This window comes from Pogona vitticeps, chromosome 9 (genome assembly GCF_051106095.1).
Source record: "Pogona vitticeps strain Pit_001003342236 chromosome 9, PviZW2.1, whole genome shotgun sequence".
NCBI classification, from domain to species: Eukaryota; Metazoa; Chordata; class Lepidosauria; order Squamata; family Agamidae; genus Pogona; species Pogona vitticeps.
Genome location: NC_135791.1, coordinates 20,937,955 through 20,957,846, shown reverse-complemented (window position 1 = coordinate 20,957,846; position 19,892 = coordinate 20,937,955). Strand labels below are relative to the sequence as shown.

General features: G+C 46.0%; 1 protein-coding gene across 1 annotated transcript; it reads right to left on the bottom strand.

Annotated features, from left to right (window-relative positions):
- Window positions 1-3,138: 3,138 nt before the first annotated feature.
- On the bottom strand, window positions 3,139-19,103 carry LOC110086531 (protein BTG3). The gene is made up of 5 exons (XM_020807489.3): window positions 18,970-19,103; window positions 8,480-8,680; window positions 7,003-7,140; window positions 6,695-6,896; window positions 3,139-4,745 (listed from the first exon to the last, which is right to left on the bottom strand). Exons 2-5 carry the CDS (start codon window positions 8,668-8,670, stop codon window positions 4,560-4,562), a joined length of 717 nt encoding a protein of 238 aa, XP_020663148.3. The 5' UTR covers window positions 8,671-8,680; window positions 18,970-19,103; the 3' UTR covers window positions 3,139-4,559.
- Between the last annotated feature and the right edge of the window lie 789 nt (window positions 19,104-19,892).

The following is a 19,892-nucleotide window of genomic DNA, read 5'->3' as shown; positions in this document are numbered from 1 at the left end:
ACGGTCACCGAAGCTACCAACATGAATTTGACTCAACTCCGGGAGGCAGTGGAAGTGAGGAGGGCCTGGCGTGCTCTGGTCCATGGGGTCACGAAGAGTCGGACACGACTTAACAACTAAACAACAACACTGTGGATGGTTTCCAGTATAGTGCAGTGGACAGTGATGGACTAGAATTCTGAAGATGAGGGTTCAAATTCCCGCTTCGTTTCATTTAGTCATGTCCGACTCTTCGTGACCCCATGGACCAGAGCACGCCAGGCCCTCCTATCTTCCACTGCCTCCCAGAGTTGTGTCAAATTCATGTTGGTTTCTTCGCAGACACTGTCCAGCCATCTCATCCTCAGTCCTCAAATTCCCGCTTAATCCATGGAAACCCATTGGGGGGGGGGAGTGGAACTGGTAAAACCACTCCTTAAATATCTCACCTTGATTACTTTCTTGGGTTTGCTATAAATTGGTTCTGACTTGATCGCAGATAACAACAAAGAGTGGACAGCTGTGAGTTAGACATCTGGAGTTTCAATTCCCCACTGGGTCTGCTGAGAGAAGAGCCAGCCTGTGTAGCCTTGGGCAGGCTACATGGTTCCAAAAGACTGAGAAATTACTATTGAATACTCTATACTAGAAAACCTGTAATTGACTTGGCATGTAATTGGCATGCATTTTGTTTAACTGTGTGTGTGTGTGTGTGTGTGTGTGTGTGTGTGTGTGTGTGTGTGTGTGTGTGTGTGTGTGTGTGTGTGTGTGTGTGTGTGTGTGTGTGTGTGTGTGTGTGTGTGTGTGTGTGTGTGAAATGAGATCCGTTTGCAAATGAATTGGATCTACTCTCATGCAATGCAGAACCAGCTATGCTAGGACCTCCCTCCCATTTTGAGCAGGCAGAAAAGCTTGGTAAGTTTTTTTCCTTTGAGTGATTGTGTACAGCAGAATCAGAATAGCTGTTCTGTGTCCAGCTGTAGAGCTTGGCACCGTCCTGTGCTTTTAAAAAACCTCACTGGCAGAAATCCAACAGGTGATGCTTTTCCCACCATGGAGGAAAATGGGCTTCTCCTGAGCTGCTCTTTGTCATACCAGCAGTTAAAAAGAAACCATGGGATGGTAGAATATAAGTTCACATTTTGGGGTGGGTTAATTCTACTGCTTGAACTCCCCCTCTCCCCAGCCAAAGAAACCTGCCAGAGATGTAGGATGCGTGGCTTCCCCCCCCCCCCAATGTTTTAGGAAGTATCGGGTCATTCTGCAAGCACAGCAAGGAAAAACTCGCTAGACGACAATTTGCTTTTCGCTAGACAACAATTTTGCTAGACAGCAATTTCAGTGGAACGAATTATCATCGTCTAGTGAGGCACCACTGTATAGTAAATACTATTCCACAAAATATCTTCTAGAAGAGACACAGTTCATCCAGATGTATCTGCTTAAAGAACTGATTGTGTTTTAATTTCTAGAAGATGGTTATTTTCACAAGAGTACCATCATTTCTAAAATTTGGGCCATGAGAATCAATGTGAAGGGGGTACTTGATGATATGGAATGAGAACTCCCATCATACTTGACTATGGGCTGTGCCACTTCAGCATGATGGGCATTGTCTTTCCATGCTGTCAAGAGGACTTAAACATTCTATCACCCGTTATATTTCACACCATCTCAGTCTATAATAGAACATTCCCTTTGGCCAATGGTTCCCAAACTTGGCACCCCCAAATCCAGGCAGGGGTGTCACGGAATCCTTGAAAGTCCTTCTGCGGAATCCACGGAAGTATTAGTTGGGCCCAACTTCCCCCTCCCTTCCACCCCTCACCTAAATTATTATATTGAGGGAGAAACAGCCAGTGGCCATTAAGTCAAGGTTGCTGCAAGTTGAAAAGGTTTGGGGAACCACTGACTTTGCCCATCATTTTTGTGGCCAAAGATGGGAAAAGGGAGACATCTTTAATTTAATCTTTAATTAGCAGCTCTCTACCGCCCATGAAAGGGACATGGTGGCACTGCGGGTTAAACCACAGAAGCCTCTGTGCTGCAGAGTCAGAAGACCAGCGGTCGTAAGATCGAATCCACACGATGGAGTGAGCTCCCATAGCTTGTCCCAGCTCCCGCCAACCTAGCGGTTCGAAAGCATGTAAATGCGAGTAGATAAATAGGGACCACCTCGGTGGGAAGGTCACGGCGTTCCTGGCCATGTGACCACAGAAACTGTCTACAGACAAACGCTGGCTCTACGGCTTGGAGACGGGGATGAGCATCACCCCCTAGAGTTGGACACAACTGGACTAAATGTCATGGGGAACCTTTACCTTTACCCGCTCATGCCCTTCTGCTGGGTCAGTCAAGCTGCACAAGAGGATCTGGCCCAAATCTATAAACTGAGGGCAGCAGCATTCTTGTGCTAGAAAACCAGAAGTTAGGACCTCTCTCCCTTTTTGGCTTTAATGAACATGGAATTCAGAAGCATGGCAGACCTGAAAGAGAGAAGTAGACCTGCCAGATTTCTGATCTCTCACTTCCTGGATTTGTGTATCAAGCACCTCTAAAGTTTGCTTCCTGCAGGCGTGAGGGCGGAGATGCAATTCTGGCCTCAAAGCGCCTGTCACCGCTGTTGCTGGGCAAAGCCCGGCTCCCGTCCTTCTCTTGGGGATTCATTTTCATCATTCTTCCCTGCAGTCCGAGTCCCTCCAAACTCTGCCTATTTTAGAGATCGGAACCACCCGAGTCTTTGCTTTGTCCTGGAACTCTATCTGCCTATTTTGTTTTGTTCTGGATTTCAAACAAATGAACCTATACCAGACCAATTTTACGTATTTGAGATTCCAGACTTGGCCCCAATACTTTCACCCAATACACGTGTGACTTCCTTCCTTCCCTTCCACCAAACGTGTAAGCATGTCGGGGCAGAGAATTCATTCCAGTTATAAAATAATATCACTTCCTTCTCATGGAGCCATGAGATCAAAGCAACCTTTCTTAACCTGTTGCCCTGTAGATGTGATGAACTACATCGCTCACCATCTTCTCAAGCAGCATGGCAATGTGGTGGGGAAGATGGGACGTGTAGTCCAACAGAATAGGAGGGACACAGATTTAAATGCTACAGATTCCCCCAACCCAACAGAGAACTCCATTTCACAGCCTGGATTATTTCAAAGAGGTATTACTTTTTATTTAAGAGTTTCATAGAAAAAGTTTTTTTAAAAAAAGACAAAAATATGTTTCATCAATGGTGCGTAAAAAACAGGCAGATCACATATTTACACAATGAAGTTCATTTACACATAAGTTAAAAAAAGTGCCCGCTTGTTATTTACAGGACATATTAATCAGCATTAAATAATAATACTTTTCCCAACGACAAGTATGTGCTCTACATATCCTTCAAAATATAATAATTAAGCTATTGCACAGCATCCCTTGAGGTAGGTAAGTATTATTTTTTTGTCATCATCTGTTTTCCCAGAGTGCACTGTGCAAGCCTAAAAACATTTCACATTCTAAACTTCAGGAATCTCCTTCCTTGTTTTTGAAAAGTCTTCTCGCCCTCGCGGTGGAAAAATAAAAAGTGGGGCACAAACACCCCTACTGAAATCTCTCCTACACGAGGGGAAAGGGGCAAGGATAAAAAAAGCAGCAGTGGCAGGAAGCTGGCTCTAGAGCTTTTGAGGCTGCTCCACAATGAGCAGAGTGCAATGCTCAGGCCTTGTTAAGCAAAAAAGCAGAAGATACAGGCGTGGGGGTGGGGGAAGAAGAGAGAAAATAGGATGCTTATCTGTTACATCTTGTGCATGAGATGCAAAAGTGCAATTCATTATCCAGAGGTCACAAACACCTCCCACCCACCACCCACCTTTGGCAGCAGCATTTTAAATTTCCTTCATTTTTCTAAGTGCAACATGCACAGAGCTTTCAATATTACCCCAGTTTTCCAGCAACCGATAAGTAGCTAGGGAAAACTGGGAGACCGGGAAAACAGGCTCTGGGTTCGCCCTCCACTAAATTGCATTTCTTTTCCTTCTAACTTCCTCCCTCTGCAACCATCTCTCCGGCTCTAACCAATAGACATGACTGCCCTGTTGGGAAGTGGAAAAAGCACCAACGTGTCCTCTCCTTGCTTCCCTTCCTCGGTCCCACACAAGGCAACCCAGGCCTCTGGTTTTAAGTGCACAGTGGAAGTGCTCAATAATATACAGTACAGATGGAATGCTACCGTCTTTTCAGCACCATAGAAACAGACCCCAACATTCCCTCACCAAAGAAAGATTAAGGCACTAGCCCTCAGGAATTTCCCACCACCATAGAGTTTCCAAAAATCCAACTATACACCCTAGAATATTGAAGATGAAATTGCCAGAGATTAGGGAAGTTACTCTGTTTTGGACTGCAAAGGATTCCTTGACCTTCTCCAACTAATGCAAGTATTCTGGGAGTTTCAGTCCAAAAAAAAAAGTAACTTCCCCACTCTGTGGCAAGAGCCCCATGGTACGGGAAGACAAAACCTGTCCCACTTAAGGTCTGGGGCAAGGCCTAAGGGACAGAAAATATTTGCCCGGCATCCTTTGTTCTCAAGATTTGGAGGCTCGTTTTGTGAGACGCTTGAGCATTTCCGGGTTGGGCTTCCTGGCGGCTGGCGGCTTTGACGGGAGATTCACATAATAGAGGGGAAGGGGCTGGTAAGCTGGGAGGTAGGTAACGGCGTTGTGCTGCCACGGTACCCAGAGCGGAGAGGGAACATAATAGTATTGCGGAGCCTGGTAAGAGAGGGGAGAAAAAAAGAAGAGAGGGATTAGAGAAAAGATTCATGACCGCCACTCTGATCTGGAACAATCTTCAAATGCTGTGGTTTAATAAGACACTTGGAATGGAACAGTCTTGATGTATAAGGTGTCACGGTTGCTACCTTGAGTATCAGCAAGGGTTTTATCCAAGAACTAGGTAAGGACCAGTTTCCACCTAAAAGTCATGGAGATATCAAACCAGATACAGAACGCTGAGGTGGAACCTGCCAGCCAGTTCCTTGAAGATGCCTCTACACTGGCAACCCCGGGGAGGAAGCTGTTCCCTTTACATTAGGAGCCACACTCCAAACTACAGTGGTGCCCCGCATGACGACGACAATCCGTTCCCCTGAAATCGCTGTTAAGCGAAATCGTCGTCATGTGAAAAACAATTCCCCATTGGAATGCATTGAACCCATTTAATGCGTTCCAATGGGGAAATTATCTCATCGTCCAGCAAAGATCACCCATAGGGGAAGCCATTTTCCGAGCGCCAATCAGCTGTTAAAATGGCTGCCCTGCAAAGTATGGGTCAGGAAAACACAGGGCAGCCACTTTGTGGAGCCGGGAAAATCATCGTCTTGCGAACAACAGTTCTCGAAGCACAGGCCTAGTTGTCGTGAAACGAAAATCCCCCATTGAAATGACTGTTTTGCGAATCACTATAGCGATCGCAAAAAGCCATCGTCCTGTGGATTCGTCATTTAGCGGGGTCATCATGCGGGGCACCACTGTACAGGCAACACACAAAGTGGGACAACGGCCAAGGAGGTGGTAGAGTGAATGGCTCTCAACCCAGAAGACCAGAGTAAGAATCTGGGAGGACAGTCCCTCTCCAGGAATAATCCAGGGTCTCAGGTGAGGCACCATTGGAGTCAGTGGTCTGCTGGGAACTGTCCTTGGTCCTGAAACTCCAACCATGACTTGACTAGGTAAATCAAGAAAAGGGGAGAATCTTTTGGTCTATGGGCTGAATTAATTTCAGAAAGCTTTGGGGGTGATGTATTCGCCCAGAGCAAATATGTTTTTTTTTGGGGAGAAGGGGGCTCTGTTCATTTGCAGCAGATGTAGAGAATGGCCCATCTTTGAGGCTCGACAGGCAAATTTAAGAAGCTGCACATGAATCCTACTTTAGCTCTATTTAGAATTTAGTACAGTAGGACTGTGGGGTATCTGTGATGGGGGAACAGTTCCAACCCATCCTCCTTGGATGCTGAAAAATGCTTCAGTAATAAACGCTATACATAGCATGGTCTCAGAGACCTTCTAGTGGCCATTTCCGGTAAATACATTGTAGAAATACATATACTGTACCTATTTCTAGAGTTTTTTAAATTTAATAAATGCACCCGCAGATACAGATCCTGTGGATAGGTGGGTCCTACTGTACACACATCTACTTGCTAAAAGAGTGAGCATCTAGCCACCCTCCTTTGTTGTTTTACACAGTAGGACCAAGGCATCTATGGGGGATTAGGTCCAAGACCACCACCCCCTGCAGATGCTAAAAAATGCCAGAAGTATTGAATGTTATACATTGCATGGTCTCTAACCCCCTCTAGTGGCCAGTTCTGGTAAATACACTCCAGAAATACATTTCTGGGATTTTTTTAAGTAGCATTTTCAGAGCGGCAGGTAAATGAAACAGCAGATAATGATCATGTGGATAGTGGGGGGGGGTGTCCCTACTGTACATGTGATGATGCAGGGGTTTGAAAAAGGAGGGTTCCATACGTGTGCTCTGAAAATGGGCAAGAACCCAGATTTTCCAGTTCTTGCTCAGGCCCTCTCCAGGCTCGCTCAAAAGAATGGAAGACAAAACAGGGCAGAGCTAGACATTCCATCTAAGCATGGGAAACGGGCATTCCAGGCTTGCTCAAGCAAATTCATATTCCAGGAACTCCCTTCTCTTTTTCTTTTACCTGTGCACTATTGGTCCTCCCGGGTCGGCTTCTATGCGGCGCCTGGATCTTCTCCAGGCACTTGGTCCGCCCTTCGTCTTCTGAAGACCCCTCTGAAGGAGTGGGGGACTCAGAGTGGTAATCGGATGTCTCCAGTTCTGGAGACGATTGACCCCTTCTGAACTCCTCGCTCACTTTGAATGGGTAATTATTCTCGCCGAGCCTGCAGGGTTGAGAGGGAGAGAAGATACTGGTCAGATTCCGGTGAGCCACTCTTCTAGAGACAGCATGGATGCTTATTTCCACAACAGGTAGCCCTGTGTCCTTACCTACACGAGACTTCGCCCGGGTCGATCCAGAGAGTGAAGTCTCGAGGTAAGGACAGCTCTGAGTACTCTATTCCTGCATCCTGGCAAGCTCGCTTCAGTGAACTATCCACACGGTCTGTCCGGTTTATTCTGATACACCTGGCAAGAAGGGGAGCAGATGCAGAAACATTAGATATGGAGCACGGAATCATCATCAAACTACAGTGGTGCCTTGCTTTACGATTGACCCGCATTATGATGAAACCGCATTTCGACGATCTTTTTGCGATCCCAATTGCGATCGCAAAATGATGGTCTAAATGGGGGAATTTTGCTTTGCGATGATCGGTTCCCTGCTTCAGGAACAGATTCTTTGCAAAACAATGATTTTTCAACAGCTGATCGTCGGTTTCAAAATGGCCACTGGGTAAATAAAATGGCTCCCCGCTGTGTTTAGGGATGGATTCCTCGCTATACAGGCAGCGAAAATGGCCACCGTATGGAGGATCTTTGCTGGACAGTGAGATTTAAGCCCATTGGGACGCATTGAAAGGCTTTCAATGTGTTTCAATTGGGTTTTTATTTTCGCTTTACGATGTTTTCGCTTAATGGCGATTTTCCTGGAACAGATTATCGCCGCTAAGCGAGGCACCACTGTACAGAGCTGGAAGGGGCCCTCTAGATCATCAAGTCCAGCCCGTGTCAAGGAATCACAGTGGGGAATCGAACACCCAGCCTCTGGCTCCATAGCCAGATGCCTAAACCACTGAGCTATCTGGGCACGCCATGATCTCTAATGTACAGACACAACACTTTAGTGTTATTCCGAGACATTTACCCCATTTCCCTTTAAAACTGGTGCCCTCCAAGATGTGTTTGACTAGAGTTCCCATCATCTTGTGTCAGTACACTGAAACCCCCTGCAGGGCAGGCTAATTCCTGCCTCATGCTTATGTAGAGCGCATAAACTGTGTTCTGGTAGAAATAACGGGAAGGCTCACAACAGCAGTTGGCTCAGACCTACAGCAAAACCCATGATTATACCTGGTTTGTTTCTCTCCCGCAAGTCAACGTTTCAGTCTAACAACAATCCAGAGCTGAAACATTGACTACTCATTTCTAGTAATCTCAGTTTATTGCTATGTGCAAATACAGCCAGTATGTGCACAGGACTGTCTTCTGTCTCTCCAAACAATTTACCACTTTGTCCAGTAAAAGGCATGTCTTGCTTAGCATTATACCAGTAGCCCATTACTGCCAAATAAAGCTGGAAGTGCACGCCACTAAAGGTCTGGTAAGATCCACTCCACTGAACCGAATCAAAGGAGTAAGTCAGTTCTCAAGACAGAAGGCTGGCCCAAGTGCCACTGGACCCCCCCCCCCCGGGAACATGGGAACTGTAGTCCTGGAGGGAGACTCATTCCTACCTCTAAATCAACAGACACCCCCACACATACACAAATACTTCATCACACCTCCTCCGAAGTGCCAGGCTTACCGGTACGCCTGTCCTTTGATGGGCTTCTCCGGATACCAATGGCCGGTGAAGCGTTCGCATAAAATGTTGACGAGGCTGTCTCCGAAGCGGTCCAGCTGCTCCTTGCCGAGCCGAACATTGTGACTCAAAATGCTGAGGATAAACCGGACACCCATCTCTATATCCTCTTTCATTGTGTGGGTTGCCGCCATTTGTTGCTTTCTGCGAGGGAAACCGGAAGCTCATTTAAGTGTCACAGGGCATCGGCAAAGCAGACCAGGCTAAGGAGGTCTGAAAAAAACCTCCTTCTTTGTCAAAAGAAAACTGGCTCCATTCCCGATGTGCTTGCCACCGCCCAGGCTAGGCTGCAGGTTAAAAAAAAAGTTTTCTCCCTTTCCCACAAGGAAGCGCTTTGTTCTGGGGCTGTGACACAGCGCATGAAGGAGTGATTCGAGCAAACGATAGGGAACTGACTCACCGAGTTTGGGGGGGGTGGAGGTGAGATTGCAGGACTGTTGCATCAGGGACCGAGCAGTTGGGTCACAACAATGACCTGATGCACACACAATACGCACCACCCGTGCCGCAACCTACCAGACCAAAAACAGCCCGAGCTCATGGCTGCGGAATCAGGAGGAACCCAGAGGCCATCCATACCAACCCTTTCTAATCTCTGTTCAGCTCAAGCTGAAACGTACAAGGCTGAGCCACAAGGACACTATGCGCCAAGATCAACATTTCAGGGCTACACCTAGTGTCGTCTGGAGGATCACACAAAGAAGGCAACACTCCTTCAGTTGTACCCCACTGTCTTCACAGTCCTGCTGATCTACCTCACTGGATGGAAGTGCCGAGGGCTGCACGCATGCCTATCACTGGGATTCTGTCTAAAGACATGATGTCAGAGATAGCCAACCATATTGATGTTGCTTTTTCCTCTCATCAAGGGTGCCTCTGCATTATAGACTTAATAGCAATTCTGTACCACTTTTAACGGGCTCACCAGCCTAAGAGGGGAATTGCCACTAGGTTTAAGAAGTTCGCATAGGACCTTACTGTGAAACCTAGGTTTTGGTCTGTGCTTCCTTGGAGGATAAAAAAGAAGGGCTCTCTGATCAACCCTCTTTTGCATACAATTCCCCGAGCGCTTGCTCAAAAATAAATGACCTAAATAACCTCCAAGGACCAGACATTTGCATACAGCAGACTAAGGAAAGCTGCCTGCAGGGCAAACAGGTGACTCAGGTAAGTAAGCCAGGCTGCATTGAGCAAGAGCACTGAACAAGCTGTATCCTGCTCTGTAGTCAAGAGATCAGTCAGGGCCAAAACAAAAGTTCAGCAAAAAGGCATTTTTGAGAGGAGGAGGGAAGCTTGTGTGTTTACAATCTTATCAATTAACATAATGGCTCTTCCTGGGAACAATTTCTGATGCCCCAGGGAAAAAGGGGTCAAAAGCTAGTTAAGGAAAAATATCAAGGCAACCTCAAAGAGGACAGAAGTGAAAAGGGTCACTTTTTCTTCAAATAATGAGGATGCTTTCTGACTCTACTCCACCCAGTGCTTCTAAGAACACCTTGAAATTACTTACTTCCAAGACCAAGCAATTAAGAGCAGAATTGAGCAGGGTGTGTGTGTTCATGGAAGTCCAGAATGCCCATTTCCCAGCTCCCCTGAATTTTAACTACTCATGCCCCCTTCAGCCTTGTTAAGAAGAGCATGGAACTGTTTGGCTAGGAGGGTTTGGGAGCAGTAGTTTTAATATGGATGAATATTCCTAAGCACATATCACAAAAAGCATGGGAGAAACAGTCTCCCCGATCCATCTTTCCAGAACCCCACTAAACCAATTGTGATAGGGATCCAAATTTTAAGCTCCAAACTTAGCTACTCTTACAGATGACGCCAACCGCCTTGAACCTAGAGGCCCTCCAGATGTGTTCAGGGATGGGGATTTCCAGAGCGTCTAGGCCAGAACATCTGGAGGCCACTGAGGTCTGTGTGGCTTTGTTGGACCAGGAGATGGGCCACCCGCGTTCAAGCATAAACATCTCCGGTGGACTTTGGGCTTCTCTCTATACCTGTCAGTCTATCCCGCCTCACAGGGCTGTTGGGCCATGTGGATTTCATTTAAATCAAATTAATGTAAATCACAATTTAAATCACTGCAGGGTGGATTTTTAAAAAAATCATTATTTTAAAAAAATTAAATATTGATTTTTTTTTTTTTTTTAAATTTCAATCAGATTGGTTTGGGGTTCAAATGATTTTTAATCCACCCTGCAGTGATTTAAATCAATTTGATTCTAATTGGATCCTCCCTGCTAATAGGAGGATTAATTGGGGGAAGGCAATATTCCACGGGACTCAATGGAGGAATGATGGAGTGTTCAAGGTAACCAATAAAATCCACCCTCTCTCTCAAATGGGTGCCCACTGGGGTCCTACTCACTGAGCGCTGCTCTCTCGACCTACCCCCAAGGTACACCCTAGACAAAATGAAAAAGTCCTGTATGTTCATAGGGTGTTCTATGAAAAAGCACCATCTCCTGCTCTCCCCCTTCTCTTCGTCCCATGGACTGGCCAGCCCAGTTTCCTGGAACAGCTTATCTGCAAAGTTCTGGCTGTTGCGGGACATGGAAGCACAAACTGAACCAGTTGTAAACATTGCAACATGGCCATAAAGGAGGCAGAGGGACCAAAACAAAGGGAGAAAGAAAGGGGTGTGTGCGTGTTTGTGTGTGCGCGCCCGAGCACGTTCCCAGGTGCTTCTTTGCATCAGCCTCGGCACGCTGCCAGGACACACACACACACGGCTGTTTGTACACACCGGCCATGAACTTTCACACCAGACAGGCTGAGCCACACCAAGAGATTTCCAGCTGTTATTGCACACAAACAGTTTGTTCAAGTTACTGGAACTCCAGAGGCATGAACGCTGCTGATAGGCATCAAATGTGTCATTGTTGTGATCTGCCCTGACCCGCCCCCATTCTCCTACACCACACGGTTGTTTGTTTCTGACACACAACCCCATGTGCCGAAGCCGACTAAAGGCCTCTTGGTCTGGGGTACCACCCAGAGGACTCGGAATAGCACAGGACAGGCTTGGGCTGAAATCCCCTCTTGAGGGTGGTGCTCCTGAGGTGACCTGGAGCCTGTCCCATCCCCTCATCCACCTCACAGGGAGGATATGAGGATCAGGTGGAGAGGGAAAGAGGGATGTACGCAACTTGAGCTGCTTGGCGAAAAGACAAACTATCAATGCAACAAATAAGTAAAATAAAAACAGTCCACCCTTCTAGACTATTCAGAACGACACACCTCAGAATAGGTCACCGCATCAACAACTGATGATTATCAAACAGCCATTGTGTTTGTCACGCTGGAAGGCTGCAGACAGAAGGCAGGAGTGGGAAAACCTTGGGCTCATTTATTTAGAAAGATATAGACTCCAGTATGTAGGATTACAGTATCAAAAAACATAACAAAACTGGAAGGGGGGGAGCAAAAGCAAATCAACACCACCTAGTAGACCAACTCTTAGGCAGGCAGTCCCTGAGAAAAAGGGCTTCCGGAAGAGAAAGGTCTTTGCCTGCTGTGGAAAGACAGCACAGAGAAGGCCAACCTGATTTCTTGTGGGAGGGAGTTCCATAGTTTAGGAGCACCAGCAGCTTCTCTTCCGTACTTAACAAATGCAGCTACGAGAGCGGTAGGACAGGGAGAAAAACCTCCCCAGTGATTTTAAATCTGGGATTTTATGGGATGTGCTTCCTAACTTTTTATTAAAACCCCAAACCCTAGCACAAGGGACCAGGTATGAAACAGTAGACACAAACAGGGAATCTCTCCATTTCAGATTCCAGCCTTGGGTCCCTAGAGGTTCTTGGACTGAAACTCCCAGATCATGGTGAAGGCTTCTGGGAGTTTTAGTTCACAAACATCTAGAGACCCAAGATTGGGAACCACTGCTCTAGACTTCTGACTTGGCAGCTGCTGAATACATAAAATTAATCATCATTTTGGTGCAGACCAGGGCTGTTTTAGGTGTACCCTGGAAGACCCTCAAGGCTGTGAATTCTGAGAAATGCCATCTGTGGCAGGTTTTCCACCCCTCATCTGTTCCTCAAATCATTAATAAGACTTGCAGGCTATCATTAGCTCACCCAGCTTGTCTGCCTATAACCTTATTTATTTATTTATTTATTTATTTATTTATTTATTTATTTATTTATTTATTTATTTATTTTATTTTATTTTATTTTATTTTATTTTATTTTATTTATTTATTTTTTTATTAGATTTTTTGCCCTGTCCCCCTAGACAATGTCTACTCGGGGCAGCTTACATGGATAAAAACACAACAATATGACATGTATAAAATCATCAAAAATGCAGTTATAGCCATTAATTCCAAACAACACCTTACCAAGATGGCATGACTCAAGGAAGAAAAATAAAAATCAATTCACCTTCAGCGATCTCACAGGCGTGGATCATCCTCTCTCACAAGTCACAACAAATGACATCATCGAGGAAGGACAGCCAAAACATTTTACACAAAAGCCACGTTCTGGGAATTCTCATCATTCAAGAGCACAAAGGTATGACACAAAAGGTCTCATAAAGTACTTCAGAAGACGGGATTTGGGGACAGAAAGATAACCCTGAAGACCCGCCACGACTTCAGCACCCTTCACCCTCCCATGTCCTTAAAAAAAGAGGAAACTTTGCAATTTAGAAACCAATTCAAAATTCAGATTTTGAGTCTCATGATAAACAGACATGATCATTCACTTCCAGAACTGACTTCAGCTTCACCCAGACCCCAACTAAAAGTACATTGGGAAATCTATCAGTTCCTGTGATAAGATTCACGCTTTTTTCAGACCTTAATCATCATCCAAATAGCTTTTGAAACAACAGGACCAAAACTGCCCAATTGGAGAAAATAACAGAATGTGTTGTGTACATTGTTACCAGCATATCTGCTTGTATTACTTAAAATCTATTTACCCCACTGTTCTCCTTAAAAAGGACCCAAGGGGGCTTACATATTTAAAAGACAATTATTTAAAGCTAAAAACAAGTTATGGCACTTCTCTTATAACATACCATGTTTCTAGCCTTAAATATCATTAGAACAGCAGAGATTAATATATTTGCTATTCTATTCTGGACTATAGTTCCCAGAAGGTCTGTACTAACTAGGGGATGCTGGAACCTATTGTTCCTAAGAAAGAAATTTTTCTAAGCTCAGAGATATGGATCTGATCCATCACCATTCAATCACCTACTCTTCTCTAATCCAGCAGCCCCATTTGATAGGAAATATATAACATTTATTACTTTCCAAACACAAAACTGTTACGTCTGTTCCAGGATGCGTAACAAACATCCAAATATTGTAACTCCTTCAAGACCACCCAATTTGTTTCAGTGTGAAAGTTTGTAGATTACAAATTGTGAGATACAAAATTACCAACCACAGGAAGAAGTGGATTGTGATCTGCAGAAGCTCACAGAGAAATAAATCTGTCAAATCTTTAAGCATTGCTTTGTTTGCATTTGTCACACATCATCCTCCTTGTTCAACAAGAACCATACACTCCATGCAGGATCAAGCCAAGATTATTACTAATAATCCTGACTTTCTGTGCATCCTGACTTTCTGTGAATCCTGACTTTCTGTGACTTAGGGAGTGCTCAAAGTAGTTCATAATCCCCCATCAAACATAATGAAAACAGGTTTTTAAGAACTGCATAATCATTAAATTCAAATCAAATAAAATGCAACCATTCTTAAAAGCAGAGGAACATCTACAAATAATTAAAATCCTAATAAATGACAGGCTAACATAGTGTCCACACAGTAGCCACCTAGACATCAATAAACCATCAACAAGTTTGAAGTTATGCAGATCTATCCTGGCTGACAGCCACTGGGAACTTCTGGCCCATCCAACTTAGACCAAGTTGAGAAGTCCCATATACTTGTTCTGGTGTTATTCTGCTGCCCAAATGGATATGTACTCCCTTTATTGATTCCCCAGCTGGTTTAGGTACCTGGCTCTGGAGCCAGGGGTTAGGAGTTCAAATTCCTGGCATGCTTCCTGGGGAAAGAGTCAACCTGGGTAGCCTTGGGCCAGCTGCACAGTCCCAGGGTTTCCCTGGCACAAGAGAAGAGGAAACCACTTCTGAATATTCTGTACCTGGGAAAGCCCTAGAAAGGGTCACAGTAAGTCAGAATTGACTTGAAGGCACATCATCATTATTAATGATTCCCCAGCACTTTCTCCTAGCGCCCTCCCCACAGACAAAGGCATGAAGTCAAGGAGCCCTACATGAAATTACTTCCCACTGATCTCACTTATATGAATTTCTGGGCAGCAGTGGGATTTTCCCCCTTTACCGCTTCTGCTTTCTGCTCCTCTCAGTTCTCCACCAACTTTCCTGTCCTTCTCTATCTGCAGGTCATCTCCGCTTCACTCCCAGGAAACTCCCAGGCTCTTTGCCAAGCTAGTGGGAGGGAGCATCAGGAGGAAGCCATGTACCAACCTGGGCCCATGCGCTTCGGCAGCAAGATCTAAATCCATGGGAAGGGATCTCTAAAGCTCCTTCCTCTTGGCTGCAAAACAGCAGGACCCTAAATTGTTCAGGAAGGTGGTGCAGTAGTTAGAGCTAAGACACGCGAAGCACAACCCGTTACAGGTCGCTGGACTGTAAGTACCATGGGTCATCACTGGCAAAAAAAACCAAAAACCAACCAATAGGGAAGAATGCTGGGAGTTGTAGTCCTACAAGATACAGAGGGTTGAGATTTGAACACCCCAGGGTTGCAGTTTTAAACAAGGACTTGGGAGATCTTCAGTTCTCCTGCCCACTAAGTCAGCAAAACTCGCTAGGTGACCATAGGCCAGTCTCTCTCTCTCTCTCTCTCTCTCTCTCTCTCTCTCTCTCTCTCTCTCTCTCTCTCTCGGACTGCCTGGCCTACCTCACAAGGCTGTTGTGAGCTCAGCAATGGAAAGGCAGGACATCAAGGTTAACAAAAAACGCTTGTCAATTATTCCAACCTAACTAATAATAATAAGAGGAGGACGAAGCAACCTTCAAGATAAAGTCTGACTTATGGCAACCCTTTCCAAGTAGAGCATAACTTGCAAGGAGGAGAGATGGGACATGTAAATTCCAGAACATTTGGAGGCCACTAGCTTAGAACCTAATCTAAAGGCATCCAGGAGGAAGGTCTGATGGGAACATATTCATTCATTTATTTAATATCCCCTTTTTTCCTCAATATTGGTAGTGAAAGTGGAGCACAAAACAGCTGAAGAGCAGGCACAATGACAGACCCAATGTTAACATATTATAGCATCTGTATTAAAGCTGTGATGTGTTAACCTCTGACCCGTCAGTTGTGCCTGTTCTTCAAATGTTTTGTGAGCTGCCTTCTGTACCAACACTAAGGGAAAAAAGGGGATGTTAAATGGACAGACCTCTATTAAAGCAGCTGGCTGGGTAGCTGAGTTGTTGAGGGATCTGGATGTAGAGTCAGAAGCTGGGAGTTTGATTCCCAGCCATGCTTCATGGGAGAAGAGCCAGCCTGGGTGGCCTTGGGCAAGCTGCACACCGTCCCGGGATAACCTCAGAAGAAGGGAATGGAAAGCCACTTCTGAGCATTCTTTACTTGGAAAACCCTGGCCGCAAGTCAGATTTGACTTTGTTGTGGTTTTTTAGTATTTAAATTTATTTATTTCTAAAGAATAAAAGGCAATCAACCATATTACACATAGTAAATACAAAGCTATTCCCCATATTTCTCCAAATACATATATACCATTCCCATTCATCTTTTAAAGAAATATTGACCAACAACAATTGACTTGACGGTACAATTTTTTTTTATTATTATTTTAAAGGACTATCATAACAAACCCCCAACAACAACAAATAATTTAAAAGCACATCAGAGTGTGCAAGGGGAACCCCCCCATAGCTTCTGCACCATGACTAAGGCCCAGTTTCTCACACCCAAGCACCTGTTTGGGGCTCCCCACCTTTTTCCTGGGCTCCAGTTCCTCTCCACCTTTTCTGTGTTAACCCCCCCCCCCCCAAACACAGCAGCCAGATAAAGCCTGATTCATGTTGGGTAGACCCGTGTGCACACATTGCCAAGTTGTGCCTGATATTATGGGGACCCTAATAGGGATTTTTAAGACATGTGAGAGATTTAAAGAATGGTTTCATTATTGCTGCCTTCCAGTGAGTTTCCATGACCCAGTGTGGATTTGAACTCGGGTCCCAGGCAACCTAACCTGACACTCAATGCTTCCCAACCTTGGGTCTCCAGATGTTCTTGGACATGAACTCCCAGAAATCCTGGCCAGCGCAGCTAACTTTTGAGAGTTTAAGTCCAGGAACACCTGGGAAATGAAATCAATAATAACACCACATTAAAAAGCAGGGAGGCACAACAACCCATTAAAAACCCTTCTCAGACAGCCAGTCATTAAGAGAAAACCTGAAGTTCACCAGGGACCCCCAACAGAGAATAGGAAGGGAGGATCTAGGGGCTGCCATCAATCGAGATAAAACAATCTGGAGAGGTCAATCAGGAGGAAAGAGATGATTGTCACAGGCTTCAAGTGGCCAGGTGAGTTTTATGGCCCAGTGGGGAGAAAAACCAGCTCTCCAAAACCCCAAATTAATAGGCCAAGGGCTACACTGCAGTACCAAAGAGAGATCTCTGAACAGAACCTCCAGGCACAGGGGCAGTATAGCTGCAAAATAGGGGCAGACAATGTGCTTTGTAAGCAGCACTCTGAAGCATCTTGCAGGCTAGGGGATCAGCAGAGGCTTGTTTACTTATTTGTGTTATATATAAGCCATCTTTCTCCCAATAAGGGGAGACACAAGGCAGCTCACAATATTACAGAGAATAGTATTAAAAACATACTAAGTTAAACATTAAAATTAATTATAATTACCCACCCACTGCAAAAAAAAAAAAAAACACCTATGCACCATTTAGAACGTTGAAACTATCTGAAAATGGCATTCAGAGACTCTAGAAAGCAACGTGTAAAGAGACAAACAAGTATGAAATTGGCAAGAAACCAGAGGCTGGCATAAACGGAGTGTCTTTATTCAATAATAATAATAAGTATTCCCAGAAGAGGTAAGGAAGGGCAGGAGGGGAGGGACCGAAGAAGGGCCAGGCTCTGTCACCCTCTTTAAACCTCCTCCCCAGAGATTATCAGAAGATACCGGTTGCAAAATGTTAAAAGTTACAGGACAGTTTCATCAGCCCCAAGGAAGTTGGCGGCGGGGGGGGGGGGGCGCAGAAAAGAGTAAGAGCAAAGGAAGAGGAAATACAGAAGACAGCGGAAGAAGTGGGCAAAATGGGGTAGAAACAGCCATTATGGGATGGAGAAGGGGCGTGTGAACCGCCCGGCGGTGGGCGAGCGATTCCACCGGGGGGGGGGGGCATTGGGACGCTGTTATTCAGAATCAGAAATATCACCCATAGTTTTTTTTTCTGGCGGGTTCAATACTAGCTCCTTCCCGGATTTATCTTCCTAAGAACCCTGCAAGGGAGGACAAACCGAAGGGCCGGCCCAAGAGCATCCCTTGAGCTTCACGGTTCCGTGGAGAGGACCACCTCCCTCGCCCCAGCACGCTAACCACTGGACCTCACCGCCCGCACCCCCCAAAAATACCTTGAAGGTGAATTATTTGGCGGCAAGAGGGTATCACCCAGCGAGGATGGATGCCCTGGGAACTCGGGAGGGTGGGGGGGGCGTTTTACTTCTGAGGACTTTTAACCCGGCTCCAGGGGATGGGTCTGAGTTCAGATTCGGCCACGGGGAAAGGGTCTGAGGAACAACCCAGGAAGGCGAAGAGAAATTAAAGAACCAGGAGAGTGAGTCGGGACGGCAGGAGTGGGTGGATGGGATGAAAGGACAAATTGGTGGGGGGGGACAGATGGAAATTTGGAAAAGGGGGAGACCCAGAGAAGGAACCTCTAAAGCAGAGAAATGCGGTAATAACAATGAGGCAGGGGTGGGAGAACGGCCCTAGAAATCCCCCCCAAGAGCGTAAGATTCTCTCCCCCCCCCCCCCCGGGTCGTCTTCTACTCCCGTCCGGATCTCAAATTTAAGCCAATACACATAAATAAATAAAATCTGCGCGCTCCCGGTTCTTCCCAGCGCCTAATTCGGCTCGTGGGGAGAAGAGAGATCGAGAGCTCAAGAGTGGGGAAATACTTTGAGGGAGGGGGAAAAAATGACTTTTTAAGATCTGCAACCATCGGTCGAGTCGAAATGCCCCCCCCCAAAAAAACTCCCCATCTACGGGACCCCCTAAAGTCCGCTCCAAAATCAACACCAAGCCCATAACGAAAGCAGGAGAAAACTTTTGAGAAGAAAAATTCAGAACTGTGCGTGCGTGTGTTTGGTGGTGGGGATGATGATGAATCCTCCCCGCCTGCCCTTCGCCCGGTGGGCAGCCTTACCTATCGTACTGTGTAGCAGGCAACGTGTTTCTTTCCTCTCGCTTTGGTCCAGCCACGCGGCTCGTCTGATCCCCAGCAAAAAGGCTGCTTGCCTCCGCCTCTCTCTTCCGCTCGCCTGTGATTCATTCCACGCCGGGGAGGGGGAGTCCTAAAAAAGGAGAAGCAGCCCCCGCCCCCCCTTCGAGCGTCGATGACGTCACGTGCCATAATAGGAGATCCTGGACGCCTGGGAACTTCCACGTTGATTGGCCGGCGGGCGCAGAGCGACGGCAGGGGGCGCTGCCGAGGTGCACGCGGACGCTTTTCTTTTGGTTTCGTCTCGCAATTTTTTCAAACAAGGTGGAGGGAAATGCAACCAACTCCAGGAGATCGGCCGTTTTTTTTTTTTTAATTCGTGTTTGCTTTATTTCGTGTATCCCGCCTTTTGCTGATAGCCACGGACTCCTTCCATTTTTGGATCTCTGATTGGTTTTCTTGAGCTGATTGCTTATCACTTAACAGCCATAAACGTGGTTTTCTTAAACATTCATTTTTTTTAAGATGGTGCTCATGACTTCTTCCCTTGGGTTTATGGAGTAACCCTCTGAATCAGTGCTTCCCAACTTTGTTGTTGTTGTTTTTAGTCGTGTCTGACTCTTCGTGACCCCATGGACCAGAGCACGCCAGGCCCTCCTGTCTTCCACCGCCTCCCGGAGTTGGGTCAAAGCCCAACTTTGGTTCCCCAGATAGACTACAACTCCCAGAAATCTTATCCAGTATAGCTAGTGGTGAAGGCTTCTGGGAGTTTTAGTCCAAGAACATCGGGGGGGGGAGACCCAAAGTTGGGAACCACAAGTCTTAACCATCAGTCAGTACAGTTTTCCTCCACACTGTCTCTTGGGGTGGGGGCAATGCAAGGGTTAAAGTTAGTGCTGCCTAAATGT

Coding starts and splice junctions, on each gene's coding strand:
- LOC110086531 (XM_020807489.3), bottom strand. CDS start 8,670: ATGGCGGCAACCCACACAATGAAAGAGGATATAGAGATGGGTGTCCGG. Junction 7,141..8,479: donor ATCAAAGGACAGGCGTACCG/GTAAGCCTGGCA, acceptor CCTTCTTGCCAG/GTGTATCAGAATAAACCGGA. Junction 6,897..7,002: donor CCGGGCGAAGTCTCGTGTAG/GTAAGGACACAG, acceptor TCAACCCTGCAG/GCTCGGCGAGAATAATTACC.